At 44.7% G+C, this 16,101-nt stretch overlaps 2 protein-coding genes across 4 annotated transcripts in view; one reads left to right on the forward strand and one right to left on the reverse strand.

The window, feature by feature from the left end:
• Tdg (Thymine DNA glycosylase) overlaps window positions 1–16,101 on the reverse strand; it is a 114,673-nt gene that overhangs the window by 29,606 nt on the left and 68,966 nt on the right. For all 3 annotated transcript variants that reach the window (XM_077422161.1, XM_077422159.1, XM_077422160.1), the window contains exons 3-6: window positions 12,975–13,192; window positions 8,222–8,538; window positions 6,517–6,658; window positions 1,036–1,105 (exon numbers count right to left, since the gene is read on the reverse strand). In XM_077422161.1, the coding sequence (XP_077278287.1) occupies window positions 1,036–1,105; window positions 6,517–6,658; window positions 8,222–8,538; window positions 12,975–13,192 (747 nt within the window). The remainder of the gene's footprint in view (window positions 1–1,035; window positions 1,106–6,516; window positions 6,659–8,221; window positions 8,539–12,974; window positions 13,193–16,101) is intronic.
• Dnmt3 (DNA methyltransferase 3) overlaps window positions 1–16,101 on the forward strand; it is a 121,892-nt gene that overhangs the window by 19,760 nt on the left and 86,031 nt on the right. The window lies entirely within an intron of this gene.

The following is a 16,101-nucleotide window of genomic DNA, read 5'->3' on the forward strand; positions in this document are numbered from 1 at the left end:
AAACACACAGCGCATGAACATGGGATATGTGCCGTATTAAAACTGTAGGTTTTACATTCGTGCCGTGGGTGATTTATGCGCGTTGCAACGCGCTCTCGCTGTGTGCTCATCGATGCAGGCTTCGCGATTTCAGAGATCCCGGGTTCCCCGGTGCAGAAAAAAAGCGCGAGATGAGGGCTCGATCGGGTCATAGAGGCCGGCTAGGCTCTCGACAGGCTTTTCCCCGGATCTGCGAAATTTACCGTGTTCGTCGCAGCGTCGTTTTAGTTCATTTACGAATCCTAGCCTAGATTTATCGCACAGGCGCAGAGTCCTGATCGTACACGCATTAAACAATGCAAAAAAGTTGGCTCTATTAACTTAGCGTATTTCCTTTGCGCGGATGATGAATCGCTCCGATTTTTTCGAAGCGATGGCCCTGAACGGTAATCGCCCCCGGCGTTCTCCTCCTGTCTCCCATTTTTCTCGCCGACTCTGATTTTCTCGTTGACTTGATAATTACTCTCCTCGAAACGCGTCTAAGACGAGGCGCGCGTAAAGCGCACTCGATTTTCCCGGGGCGGGTATAACGTTATGCAATTTTATGCGGAAACTTCGAGAGACGCAAAGGCGAGGCTCGCTTGCCAAGACTATGGTAATGGTGTGGGTTCGTTAGCGCCACGATTGTCGGACACATTGGCGCTCGTTTATATACGGATGTTCGGAATTCGAATTGCGAATTCATGTCCTGGTAGTAGTACCTGTCAGCGGCTACAAGACTCTCTTCCTTCATTTATTATTATGACTTCACTGTTCCTTACCGCTCTCGTCGTGAAACACCTCCTTCTTTTTTTATCATTTTTCTGTTTATGGTCACGTTACTTGATTGTTTTCGTTTAAGATGCGAATTAGCGTAAAATTATTCAAAATATATATAAAATTAGTTTAATTTAACTTAAAATATACCTTTTGTTGCTAATTAACGTTATTATGTATTTTGATTTGACGTAAATTTCGTGATCCTCGACAAAATGAACGGAAGATAGAATGACTCACAGAAGTGATTTCCAGGTCCAGCGTAGTGATGTCCCTTATAAGCCGCGAACAGTCCGGGGTTGATACCAATCTGCAAAGTAAAAGGAACGATTCGTTAGAATCTTTAAAACATTTCTAGACACCATCTTACAATACTCATAGTAAACTAAACAGTTTGAATAAATCGCGAATACGCGATTGCACGTTTTCGCTAATTGCAGACACGATTGTTTCATTGTTATTTTAATTAGCCACATTAGTAATACAAAAACAAACGGATGTTCTTAAGTCTCTCACGTCTCGACGTCGCTTGTATTTGTTCCGCTTTGAAATCTCCTCGGACTCTCTCTCCGCGTCGATCGTCTAGAAATTAATACTCATGCTTATTTTCAACTTATTTCCGTGTTTTAAAACGGCGAAATTATTGTCTCTTCGTCTTTCTTCGACTTTCTGCCGAGTTTTTTCCAGACGAGGAAAAACGCCCGGAGAGTCGTTCGTGCGTCACGCGTTGTTGTCGACGTAATTAATTTCGCTTTCTGATGCCGATTGTCAAAGCTTAAGTTTAAGACTTTGGAGAAAAAAAAACGTTGGCTTTATCAATGTTCCTCTCAATGTTTGACACGCAATAAAAAAAAAAATGCACGCGTAAACGAGGAATGAGAATCGATTGTAAATCTGTATACCTGTTAATTAAGGCAGACCGTCGCGCGATTGATTATGTATATAGATGCAATATGAGGAAAACTAATGGCAAATTATGTTGATGGCTTGAATTTAATGAAGGCATTTCGATGAATAAAACTTTACCGAGTTTATACAGGCATCTCTTTAGAAAATGATATTTTTAACGCGGTAGAAAATTTGGTGTCCGATCGTAATTATAAATAAAAAGAAAGAGGGAAAATGTATAATAAAATGAAGCATACATTATGGAAATATAGTTTGAATGCGCCATATATGCATAATGTTTAATTTTGCTCCCAAAGCTTTCGAAAAAGGCTCGACGAGAAATTGCGTGTATCCATATATGGACGAAATTAATTCCGCCATTACGAGGGCAATACTACTTCAATCGAGCGTTTTTAATCTGCAAAATACGAAATTCCAAGCTGCCCAATCAAGTTCTGTTTCGTGAAAGCTTTCGTCTAAGTGTTTAAGCATTTTTCTTATTCTCTCTTGGTCACGAAAGATATTTATTAAACACAATTAAAAATCGATATTCTTAATACGCTCTTCGTCGATGAATAAAAACGGGACAAATATCTTCGCATCTCGGCGCAATTCTGCTTTAAAATCTCATCTGTTGTCACCTACTTTCAATACTCTTTCCAATTTTACTCGATTTCCTATGAATATAACCGCGTCAGCAGATTGCATTGGAACAATGAATACCTTTTCGAAATGAAAAATGAGACAATTGAAACCTTTGAACACATCGAACAAAGCGACGATCATCTCATGTTGAAATTAACAAATCTTTTTCGATGATTTTCCGAACATTGAACGAATACTCGTTTCTTTTTAATAATTTGGAACAGCCGTAATAATCATCATTGCGAAAAGGAGTTGCGTTATCATAATTCCACTTTGCTCGACTTTATTAAATAATATTAGCGGTTATTTAAATCTATCTACGTTTAGTTAATTTCCTAAATTTTCTCCAGTAAAAGGGCCCTTTTTCATTTCGTTCCGTTTTTCGCGTAAACCGAATTAATTCAACTTAATCTCTCCCGCGCGCACGACGACACGCTGCACTTCCGTACGTATCGCGGTGTCTCTAAATCGGGGGGAGAGATAGAGGCAGAGAAGGGATCGATTTCTTTCCCCGTTTCGCGTACGACTTCACGTGCGCGTTTCTTACTCGCGATTATGCAACGGCGCGGCGGGAGGAAGGAGGAGGCGGAGGAGGAGGCGCAGGTGCGGCGTTGGTACCTGTTGCACAACCGCATTATCTTCGCTCCTCGCTCCGCCGGTTAGGTAATTAATAACGACAAAGTCCAAGGATACGTGCGATGTGCGCGGCCGCGCGAGCACCATTAGGCGCACATCTCGCGCGTTATTAAACCCTCCTCTTACCTCTTCTCCTCGCCGATGCACTCCCGCGCGATCTCTCTCTCTCTCTCTCTCTCTCTCTCTCTTTTTTCCCTGACTTGCAACTGACCTTTTCGCAAGTGCAAGGTGCGCGCGAGGGGGCTGTATCGCCGCCGGGGAATCTTGTGTCGTAACTTATCGACGTTTATCTCGCGCCTATATAGCCACGGCGACGCGACGTCCGCCGTCGTCGTCGGTAAATAGAGATTAACATTCACCGCGCAACGGAACGGCCGTATACTCCTCGGGATAATTGCATGACAAAGTGCACGTCCGCGGGACTCCCGTGTGTGCACGCGCGCGTGCGTGTACGTGTGCGCGCGCGTTCCATTAAGAATCGCGACGCGTCCGCGAGGCACGAGAAAGGATCGGCGGCTGATTAGTTTGAATTCTTCTGTTCTCGCCTCTGTTTAGCGCTGCATTCAAGCCCTCGAGGATGCTATTGTGAATCGCGTGCCTTGTGAAACATCGCGGTTGTTAAGGTAATTAAATGATGATCGAAATGGTCGCGATGTATGTTGCAGGAATTTCTGAATTTCAGCGGTTTGGAAATCGAGAACCCAACTCTTCTCCGACGGCATATATACTTTCAAAAAATTGTTAATTAAAAAAAATAATTGGGGCGAAAAACATAGGCGTGATTTACAAATTTGGCACTTGCTTATTTATTAATAGTTATTCTCTATTAAGTATATATAGAAATATCTCTGTAAAGCGTGGAGTACGCAACGCATGCTTCACGCGCCTATACTGAGGAATCCCCGCGTATCTCTGCGATTCGGGTAATGCATTTCTCGATCGCACCTTCGATTTCGATGAGGGGGAGGGAGGGCGAGAGAGAGAGAGAGAGAGAGAGAGAGAGAGAGAGAGAGAGAGAGAGAGAGAGAGAGAGTGCTGGAGGGAGAAAGCTACGGCACGACGACGTATATCGCACCGTTAAAATCGCGTTATTATTAGTCGCGTACGAGCGAATCCTCCTGCTGTATACCCCAAACCCCTCTGTGCGTGTATGTTTGCGTGTGTCTCCATCCCCATTCCCCCGCAGCTCGCCGTCGACATAAAGTACGTATCGCATTAGCGCGTTAACGCCAATGCGTTAGCCGCTCGGCCGGCGCCGAATGGCGGCCGGGATAAACGAGGATAAAATGACGGGCGGGGGTGGCCACGAGGTGGTGCTTGGACGTGAGGAAGGGTATGGAATTGTCACCGATTGAAAACAACGCGCGTCGCTCACGTAGGAACGGAACGCAGGGCGGAAGAGAGACGGATAGAATTGAGAGGAGAGAAGAGGGGCGGGGGGGGTGGTCGCGCTGGGGGTGCACCAGGGGGTGCATTCTATGGGGAGCAGCGAACAGTGTCCCGCTGCGTTCGATTACAACGTCGGGCGTAATAACCGAATTGCCCACGGCCCGTTAAAGCGTTTACACCGCTTGACGGATGATCGACCACGGTGACAACTCGTTTCGGGTAATATATGAATATGGACCGCGGCGTGGAGCGCGTTAACAGACTCCCCGGATGAAAATGGCCGATGGCGTTCGTGCCTTATTATATACGATAAATTATAACGCACGCGGCCTTCTCTCGAGAAGAAAATGTGGAAGTGATCTCGATCAGTTTTCTTCCGTACACTCTGATGACATTTCTGACGGTCGGAACTTTGCGAATGACCTAAATCATGCTCATTGCAAAATCAAGTTGATTCGGAAAACTCAGGATTAGATTCGGTAAGTTTCTCATTGATAACATGAGATTTTAACAATTGTGTACTAAATTAATCGACAAATTGCTTCGATAATGTGCTCTTAATCATCATAATACTACGTAATTGTGCGCGCTTGTCAAAAATATGACAATTTCATTATTACAAAGAGAATCGGGGGTTGTGAATATAAATCAAGCTACGTTGCGGGGATGTTGTGATACGATTAAAATACTGAAATCGTTACGAGCCTCTCGGTTCCGTCATTTAAGTCACCCCAATTTTGATAACGACGGCCGCATATCGGATTATAACAATCACTCGTAATGACCATGATGCTCACCCGTTAAACTGTTTATACCCGTTTACACCGGTATCGGGTGATCGATCAACGCGCGCGCGGCGGGTCGTCGCGTTTGTAACGAGAACGTAATTCCCATTCTCTCGCTTGCATTCAATAAAGATCACGCTAACGCGTGGTGACGAAAATGACACGTACGTAGAACACTGCAGAATCGCTCGAAATTGTTTTCGGATTTTAGCCGATTGCAAATGTCCGATTCTTTATCCACCGGCGGATTCGCCTGACTGACGGACAACTTGACTTATTTATCAATCCTCTGACGATACCCTTCGTTTCACGAGAATAACTCACGCGAATTCAGTTTCATTCCTGAAAGTACCTACCTACATTTTATGCCGTTGAACAATTAATAGCTGAATCGTTGTTGGTTTCGCAAAGTCAATTGAGTTTAACCTCTAATTAGTTTTAGTCTTTCCTTTAGTTTTCTTTAGAAAACTTGTTCTACAAAAAGACGAGCAGTCAATTAAGATTTAAGTTACCCGACATCGGCAAAACTGGTCCGTGTGGTCGACCAGTTTCTCTCTTTTTCGTTTTCTCTCAGCCTCTCTTTCTCTCTATATGTATACATACGCAATGACGACCGGCGTGCCGCGTGATAACCGAATCGCACACGGATTATTAAAGCGATTAGGCCGGCTGTTGTGGAGGCGGCGATTGCCATTTGTCGTTACTGCGTGCAGGGAATCCACGCGTTTTCGCGCGGCAGTGACTCCAAGATGGATTCTCGCGCGAGAGTTAGAGCCGAGCCGAGTCGGGCCGTGCCGAGCCGTGCCGCACGCGCGTATCGGATTAATTACCGTCATTCGATCAAGAATGACATTGCGGCGCATTGGTAATGCGGCATTACAAATGACACGCACGGCCGCGATGTATACCGGGCTATAAATTACGCGGCGTGCCGGCAGAAATGCTCGCGCCCCGGTGAAAATGATGTTTTTATTGTTGTTAACGTTACGACGCGATTTAATGAATTATCATTGCCGTTCGGCGGTGAAGAGTCGCGGAATTGATACGCCGCTTATTTAGTATGAAACACTCCGCGACAACCTCGCGGACAATTCAATTTATCGATACTGGATGATTCGTTTGAAACACGCGTGCGTGCTCTATCTCGTTATTCTATTGTATGACTATATTGTTAGCTGTCCAAAACATCTTTAACGTAAAGTTATAGCCGCGCTTATATACGCGGTATATCGAGTGTTCTCCGGAAATTTACACGGCTTGACAAGATGACGCAATATTGATATACGATAAAGAACAGCGGGAATATAACTCGCGGGTCAGCTTGGGTCGTATTTACTCGATGATAGTACGGAATAATTATATGTACAGACGGACTTACTATAATAATGTCAAGGTTGCTGGTGAGGTGGTCCGGTAGAACGCGCTTGCTCACTTCCTCTTCCGGCATGCCGTCGAACCTGTCGTGCTTCTTCCTCTCTTTGTACGTCTTTGCGCGTTTCTTGGCCTCCGCGAGCTCCGCTCTGTAAGGAAAAAAAAAAAAGGTGGATACAGAGGGCCTTAATAATACGCTGGATTCCTTTATGCTGCGTCATACGATTCAGCGAAAGGCGCGCAACTATTTCTCTCGATCGGCAGAAGACGCGGACTTTCCGCGTTTGCTTTTTGTCCAAGCCGGCGAACTTGCGCGCGTCTTGGACACTGCGTTTCGATTTGTGACACTGTAATACAATGTAAGGTTTTGTATCGACTGGGGGACTTGTAAGCCGTCGTGAATACGCGCGAATAATACACGGATGAATAAGCTCGGATCTCGGATCTCGTAAGATAAAGTGACGACGGCAAAATGCAATTTATGGTCCTTACATTTTTAAACGAGACACACGCTCGGGTAATAAAACGTTAGTAATAAAATCATGAAAATCACTTTGTCGATGTGTGCTGGATATAAGTATTAATAAATACGAATATATTTTAATACGAGATATATAAGCATTGTAAAAAAATGTGCAAATTAGCGTAGTTCTGCAGCAAAACATAGATGACTGATCACGTTAATTAATATATTTACGCACGCCGTTCTTCCTTTCAAGCCTTATGCGACAGTAGCGCGCAGTTTCGTAAAAAAAAAAAAAAATGTTGATAGGGGAAGCAGGATATTTATACGTCAGCATAATGGGCCTTTGTTTAACCACTACAGGGTATTCAATTAAATAGACATACCGATGTACAACGTGTCAAGAGGGCATGAATATCTTCAATTAACGTCTTAATGAGCGCGTTATCTTCTGACGTATCTCCGTAATAGCGGCGCGCATCTGATCGTGTTACGTTCCTAATATGCGGAACTATTTTTAAGTTTTCGGCCGGCTTCACAAAAATAAGCGCAACTCAAGATCCTATCGGATCAGCAACATGGTGCCCGGTCAGACGGACATTGTTAGCAGAGCGGATATTTTTAACCGTGGCTGCATGCAAATATATAACTAACTCTGGTTACATCGAGTCGCGGCTTCGTGTCCGACCTGTGTGTCTCCTCGGCTCTTCGCTTCTCTTCGGACTCATTAACGCATTTATTAATTATGATAATAATTATCTCTATACCGCAGGTTGTAATTCTGAAATCAATTTTATATATGAAAGTATAAAATGTTGTTTAATATTAATTTTAGCTTAACCCTTCAGGACGGCCGTGTTGGTACGAACCACGAGAATGCGATTTTCAAGATGTCCGTCCTTAAAGGGTTGAGACCGTAAATGAATTTTGACGTCGCGCCGTCAGCTTCACACGTCCGTGAACGGTATTTCGCGGCGGGCTTTTACAAAGTTAAATTAATTTTTTTTTTAACAGCGAGTCTCACAACGAACACGACAAGCCTCGTCTTGTGCCTCGTGTATTATAAACTTGCCACGATTACGCAAGCATGTGATTGAATTACATGTAACAAAGAGTCATGCGGTACATAATTTTGGCGAAGTCGCGAGAAGGAGCACGACGTCGGACTGAGATTAGAATCACCGGGGTCAGTATAATCGCGGTCGAGCGCGTTGCACTCCGTAATTGATTATATACGCTAGACTCTTACTCCTCGGGGGTGAGTATCATCTCCGACTTTTTTTTGCGGCCCCGCTTCTTCGGCTGATGCGCCAGCTGCGGATTGACGCTGGCGGCGCCGTTCATCACGAGATTCATCTGATGATGTTGTGGCCCGGACAGCGCCCCGGGCGGCGTCGACGTGGGTGTACCCAGCCCAGGTTGGGCGCCGCCCGAACACGTCATGTTCTCGGGATTGCCGCCGCCGCCGCCGCCGCCTGGACTGCTCGCCGTCCTCATGCCGCCCATCGACATCTCCTCGTCGACGAACGAATACGGGTCCACCGGCGTCTCGCATTTTATCGCGACCTGGAAAAAAGAGCGTCAGCAGACGTTGGTGGATACACGTCGCGCTTATCGTATTCGGCGCCGTCATGTCCACCGGAATAATGCAGAGGTTTCAGAACACTCTCGCATCGAAATGGCACCGCGAAAGTGCTAGGATCAAGGACGGAGGATAGGAAGACCGGAGAAAGTGTTTGAACGTTTCTGTTCCTTGTTCGAAATGAAATTTTGCAGAGGTAGCATCTCTCGGTCCAAAATTAAAATTCGCGCAACATATAATCCATGACAAAAGATTACACATCAAGGCTTTAAATGTTTCACAATTAAGTCCCGACGCGATGTTTCTTTATTGTACGATATTAAGGGTAGACCGTATTACTGTATTTACTCTGACCGAGTTTCTCGCGTTTCTCTGAATAAATACATACGATGGGCGGGAAAATGCTAGCGCACCGGTCGCGGTGAATTATATCCTTGCGATATCCCGAATCGCGATGACGGCTGATGTCCCAGCCTAATTTAATTCCACCTCGAAATTACACCGCGAAATTTTTCGTCGCGTCCGCAAGTTTCGCAGGCGGTCGGCTGCGGAAAAATGAAATTTTTCCTGGGCACGTACAATCCCGACGTAAAACATGTACCGACGATCACGGACACGTACAGTGGCGATCATAAAACGTATGTATCCCAGCCAGCGCTATATGTATCTCTTTCTCTCTCCCTCCTCCCGCCCTCTCTCTCTCTCCTTCCCCCCTCTCCCCCCCTCTCTCTCTCTCGATGCCCTTGGGGAAATAGTAATAGCGCAATTGCCGCATGGACCGAAAATACACGGCCACGTACAACGTATCAGCTATTCGCGGTTGTAAAATGTGCAGCTGTGTCTCTTTTTTTGCAAAATTGCGCGTGTTACGGACTGACGCGATCACCGTTCTTCTCCCGTTGCACTTTTTTGTGCCGTCTGCTCTTTGCATTAGCTAAAATCAACTGAGGTTTCAGTGATTTTCTGCCCCCTTTTCGAATATGAAATTAGAAAAAAAAAAAATAAGACTAAGATTCGTTGGCTGCATAATTGTTTTCGATGAATGACAAGCTCTATATGAGAACTGAATATCTGACAGGACGTGGAACGTACGGTAATTTTTCGTTTCGGTAATATAAAGGGGGTCAAATTATCTGGAAAAGTTCCTTGTATATCGATGGAGTTTTGTCGTGGCGATATTAACGAGGCGGTGTTAGATGATTAACGCGACAGGTATCCAAGTGACGTTTTGTTCCCTGACTCTTCTCGACGTTCGCGCAAAAATCCGATATCGCGGACTAAAATAAATGCCTGAAACGCTATCCCGCCCGATGAAATCAGAAATTATTCAACGGGCCGTTATTGTATTCCGAAAGCTGTCAATAATGCGATAATTTACCGATATTCGCATATTCAGCGCTCTTAATTTTAAATGATCTCACTGTCGTTCGTTCATTTCAGAGCGAATACGCGGATGCAGAATATTTCGTGAAGCTTGCTCGAAAACACAGCGTCTACTTCCCGTGTCTATTTTCGTTCAGAAACATGTAAGAAAAACAAAGCTCCTGCAACGGGCCGCGTTTAATGTACACTCGGGGAAAGGACCCCGTCGCTTTTTCGCCCACGGAAATGAAAGCGTAAAGAGATTACGCGAATTCGGCAGAGCGCGGGATCGAGGAGTTTTTTTTTTTATCGCGACACATAAACATATACCCTCGTTTGCAAATACCCTCCAACCTGGTCCCCCTTAACTGTATACGGTCTTTTCAGCCGGCACACCCGCGCTCTTGACCCAGGTGATAACCCTGCGAAATCGAGGTTGAAATTCCGCGAAGATAAGGGCCGCACTGACTGGTATAGTTACCGATAACGCGTTATCCCTAACCTTTTTTCACGGAGCTCGGGGCTTCGCTCGAAAGTCGCCGACAATATTACGTGCGATAAGAACGTATGTATACGTGCGCGTACGCCACATTGTTATTATTTGCAAACAAAAGAACCGTGTCGCGAATGTAGCGCACATTGCAGATTTGTTTTACCCGGTGATGTTATAGAGCACAATATTTGCGTTAAAAACAGGTAAATAGAAGATTTTTATTGCGAGACGTTGCGCAAACGATATTCGTTTATCGACTTCAAGAGCTATTAATCTTATATGTGTTTCGAGAAATATCCGTTCGTTGCGATAATAGAGCAAACATACACTGTATCTTTGCTTATCTAACTCCGTCTTTCCGTGTGTTCTTTCTGATATAGAAAAGTAATAACTGAGTCACACATTCGAAAATAAAAAGATTAATTAGAGAAATTCGATTTCACTAATTTTTTTTTTACTATAAAGATAATGCACAACTTTCAACTGGCGTCTTTTCTAGGCTATTCATTTCTTCAATCGTCTCGGAAAAAGGCGTCTACGCTTTGAACGTCTGGCTCGTTTACGCAGAAACAATTGGACGTCGGGGAATCTAGGGAAGGGTTAAGTAAAACAATGTGAAACGGGATCAAGAAAAGAGGAGCGTGATAATGCGAACTCGATAAATCCGAGACGTGTTCACGGTTAACAATTCGATCAACGGAAATTCGCTTCGCTCGTCGGCCGTTCATTCGTTAAAATGAGGAGCTGGTCAAAACGAGATCGATCGGTCGTCATGCGCGTCACGAGATAATTTTCGAGAAAAAGACTATCGATCTCTCGACAGCGGATAACAACTTTGCGGATATAATGGCAATTTAATTTCGGATGAAATTTCTGTAATTCGCGCGCGATAGCGCCGATATAGCCAAATTGGGGAGCTGGGCAATCTGCAATTAATTCATGAGCGGAAAATGCGCGTTCTGATTGAAATCCCTGAAAATTACCACCGTCAAAATATTCATCCGAAACACATTTGTAAAAGCTTTTATTTTGCCGGTTTGTAAAGTGAAAAAGCCAAAAGCCGCTGGAAAGATGCAATAATTCTCTTTATATTTCTTATATTTCTTTCACCGCGTAGTTGAATTATATCTCGTTTCTCTTGACGTAGATATAAACAAATATATCACGAAGTTAGTATATATGCTACTCTTATGTGGAAAAAACTTCTCTAAGAAATTAATTTATATTTTTCTTTTATTAATAAAATTCGGTTATCAGTGTAAAAATAAAAAAGAGATTTTTCATCGAACAACGTGCGTAACGTTAAAATTACCATGCAATTACGTTTCCATATGATATCTGTTGAAAGAAATTTTCTTATTGCACATTTTGCGCTAAATTTTTTAATCAGCAATCAAAGAAATTGTGCAAAGCATAAACGATCGCGGAACAACTCGTTCCGAGAGCTTTCGTCCGCGTATTAAGCGGAAAATAAGTAAGACCGCGCGCGCGGGCCCATCCACGGCTTTCATTGTGCCGCGACAGAGGTAATGTTGCGTAAGTAGATCGTAAAACTAACATGAAAATGCAAATCGCTGCTCGCGCGGCATTGCGAAAATCCCGGAGTGGCGATTGCGCCCGTCTTTATTGCAATTTATTGCTCGTAATTTTGATTGCGAGGTGCTAGATACGCCAATACAGCGGTTCCTAATGAGAACCGCCTGCGCTTTTTATTGGCTAATAAGTTTGGTATTTTACGCGCGACTTTTTTTCTCTTCGGTACGTAATAACATATTTTCTCCACCGATTACGCGGAAGATACGCGTCGCGATACCCGATCGCGAAGACCCGTAATATCTTATCGCGATCACATTATTTGTAATTTAATTGTCACCCTTTTTTTATAAATACGCGTATCGCGTGGACAGTAAATTTCACGTTATTACCACTGCGTTACACAAGCGTTATTTTATTACAAAAGGGAGTATATTTAATCGTTTCGAATTATGTCATATACCAGAAGGTTTCAGATTTTTCATTTATATCTACGATCATAGGCAGTCGAATGTGCGCGAGCGTTAATTTCTAATTGTCATGTTAGTTAGCGCGTAAATTAGACGAAACGAAATGCTGCATTTAATATCCAAAATTCTGACGTAAGATCGATTGAGAATACGCCATATGGGCATATGGCCATTATTACACGCAACCTCGCGGCGTAATTACAAGCAATCACAAATCACATGCATATACATATATATATATTCTGCAAGCGTAGCATTATTCCTGACATTTCAACGTTATAATTTAGCTGCGAAACATCTCAATTATAGTTCCTCGAACGTTATGATTTCGCGATATACGGAAGATACACCTTTTCTCGATACTTTCCGACACTAATCTTCCCGTAGTTCCGGCTTATTTTTATGATATTGCGGTAATAAAATTATTCGCTCGCTATCGGTCGCTACATGAAAGAGTTCGAGGAAAAAGTAGGGAACGAGGGTGGAGGAAGGCACGCGGAAACGGGGCTTGGTCAGGGGCAGAGTGGCAGAGTGGCGGAGTAGGCGAATATGAAAAACTCACCTGTCCGAGGGCGGAGGCGGTCGAGCCCGGCTGCTGGGGTTGATGCGCTGTCGCCGATATCGGCGTGAGGGGCGTGTGCGGCGTGTGCGGTGTGTGCGGCGTGTGTGGTGTCAGCGGCGTGTGATACTGCTGACTGCTGTCACCGCCGGTGCTCCTCATCTCGAGGTCCGGACTCGTCTCGTAACCGTCGTCCCTCGCCTCCTGCTTCACCATCACCCCTGCACACAGAGACAAGAACAGGGCGACGCCCTTTAGATTTTCGGCGCTCGTTCTCGTCGTCCCGACACCGGCGAAGCTCCTCGAGCTTCACGGGGATGTCGCGGGGCGAAAATTTTTCACGCGACGACGTGCCGCGCGACGCGCCACGTTATTGCGGTAAATTAACTCTTTATAGCCGCGCGCGATAACAACTTCCCGTCCCCGGGTTCGCCCTGTAAGGGGTTGAGAGAAAAAAATATGCGAAATAATATATAAACTGAAGTTAGAGTGAACCTTGAGAGTGAATTATTTGCTAATGTTCGAAAAGAATATCAATTAAATCTCGTATTACTATTGTATTAACATTATATTTGCATCGTGGTAAATCGTGTAAATGGAACAAGACTTTTTTCGCCTAATTATAGTACCTCGGCGCAACACAGACGTCAGGCTCTCGTGACGGCTCGTTAATCATTCCCCAAGTGTTTCTTCTATTTTCCTTCCGCGTATGGTACACGCTAACTAGCTCGAATTATCGCGCTATTAATTCGCACAGGAACTCCCGTCACTCATCTCGTCTCGTCGTATTGTGAAATACTTCCTCCGCGTAACAGAGAGAGAGAGCAAATGACTGACTCATCGAGCACCGTCTAACTCTAATCTCGGCAGCTACAGGTAAACACAGGCACCAGTTGAATTTTCTGCTTCAGTCTAGATACAGCTGCCGGGCGATTTATCCGGAATCAAAGTGCGCTACACGAACTTTCGATATTTGTTCGCGAACTTTTTCAAACGATCGAATTTATCTTTTCTACGGCTTTGAAATCGGGGGAAAGCTCGGTAAGTTGCAACTTTCTCTCCACGGCGAAAACTCAACGAGACGAAATTTACCGCTATGTATCGCCAATAAAAAAGAATTCTTGACAAGATTGTGCAAAGTAACCTTTCATACTTTTCAAATAAAGTCCCAAGAACATTCGAAATTCGATTTTTATTGACTGATGAAAGTTTCACATCTATAATACGATTAATTTGATTTAATTGCATTCGCAACGAAAGGTTTTGTCTATTTTTTTTTTATCAACTGTTATTCAATATATAAAAATAATCTTGTTTCCGCCACGTCGAATACGAAGCAGCTGACAATGAAGATTGAAACGTCACTGAAGACATTATCAATCAATTTCATAATACACACCGTGGTGATAAAGCTCAAAGTAATGCCGATAATTTGATGGGGGGAATAAATAAACGGGGCATTTAAGTGATTTAAGAGATTATTGTATAATCCTTGGGCCGAACCGCAACCTTTCGCTCGGTTTAGTATCACCCCGAACAAGTTTTATTGCCGGCGGTATCGTCGATGGTAATTTAATAGCTGAGGAGTACCGAGAGAAACGAGTTAATCGCTCGTCAGAAGATTTACCGGTTAGCCGTTGAAAGCCCCTGGTAACGGCAAATACATTAAAACCCTGCCCACTCGCGCCCATCCGCTCGCTGTCCGACGACGCGTAGAATTGTTCAATTGACCCAGAGAAAAATATTCCACGGATTGATGACTGACAGCCCGGTGAGACGGCGTGTTTGTAATTGGCCTCGGATTTTGCCCCGCGCGTATATTTCGGCACGATTGTCGTGCGCCCGCCACACGCATCGGCGATAACGTGCGCCCTGCGCCGACCTGTCCGGCTCGGTCTCGCTCTCGGGAAATATTTTTTTACAATTTCGCGCCAATTGCCGGCGCGATATCGACCCTCGGCTTCGCGACCTAACGCGAACGTCGCCTGCTTTATCATCTTTCGCGCTAGTACATTCAGCCTTTACTCGCGAAATTATTTATCGAATCGTTACGGCAAGAATCTTTATCTTTCTGGCAAAACTCGTATCAAAAATTAGAGCTATAAAGCCCGCGTTCGATATTTATGTGAAAAACTTGAAATGTCTGGGATGCTGCGCGTCCCTCGTATATGGCAAACCCGCAGTACAAAAATATTATACATCAGAAAGGCGAGTGATACTCATACGAGAATCCCATATTATAATGAAAATTAATTTCGTAATAAGCTCGCGTTGAAATGAAGCTTTTTCATTGATTGCGCGTTCCGCGCAATTTCCGAACGCCTGTGCGCGCTCGCCGATCCTTTTTCGTCGTGAAATTCCATGCGAATCTGTTTAATGGCTCGCTCGCAATCGCGAATAAACGCGGGGACGAGCTTTTTGCAGCGCGGCGTATATATACGTGCACGCACGTGCGTGTATACGTGTGAGCCGCGGCGACCGCACGTTCGTCGCACGCGCGCGTTTGCCCCCCCCTCTCTCTCTCTCTCTCTCTCTCTCTCTCTCTCCACGTGCGCTTCTGTCACACAGTAGCGAAAAATATAAAATTAATATTGTATATCTGATCCGCGCGCGTGGATACCTTCCTTTCTCTCTCTCTCTCTCTCTCTCTCTCTCTCTCTCTCTCTCTCTCTCTCTCTCTCTCTCTCTCTCTGGGTATCCTTTTGCCGCGATAATCGCGCGATATTGAATCGTCATGAGGCGGATAATTTTTTTCCCCCCTTCTGCGCCCGAGAGATTGCTCGGCAGAGAGACCGCGCCGCAGCCCAGCTAAAATACCAGAGTCAATATTTTCAAATATCCGCCCGACGTTTGATATTTGCAAATTATACACGTACGAGGGCTGTGCGTGCGGCGTGAACGAGCGAGAGAGCCGCGAGCCGCGCACGCGATCGGCTTGCGCGCCGCAGTTTATGAAAGAGAATTCAGCCAATAAATTTAATGCAACGCTAATTTAATCGGAAGAAAATTTCGCCGGGAAATTTTTTTCGGGACCCGCTAGCTAATGAGCACCAGCATGCCGCTCTAGAGGAAGAGAGAGAGAGAGAGACTCTTTCTCTACACTTTTATTGCGAATCGCGCAGCGGGTTTA

Source organism: Temnothorax americanus, unplaced genomic scaffold (assembly GCF_048541705.1).
Source record: "Temnothorax americanus isolate GAGA-0224 unplaced genomic scaffold, ASM4854170v1 Scaffold7, whole genome shotgun sequence".
NCBI lineage: Eukaryota > Metazoa > Arthropoda > Insecta > Hymenoptera > Formicidae > Temnothorax > Temnothorax americanus.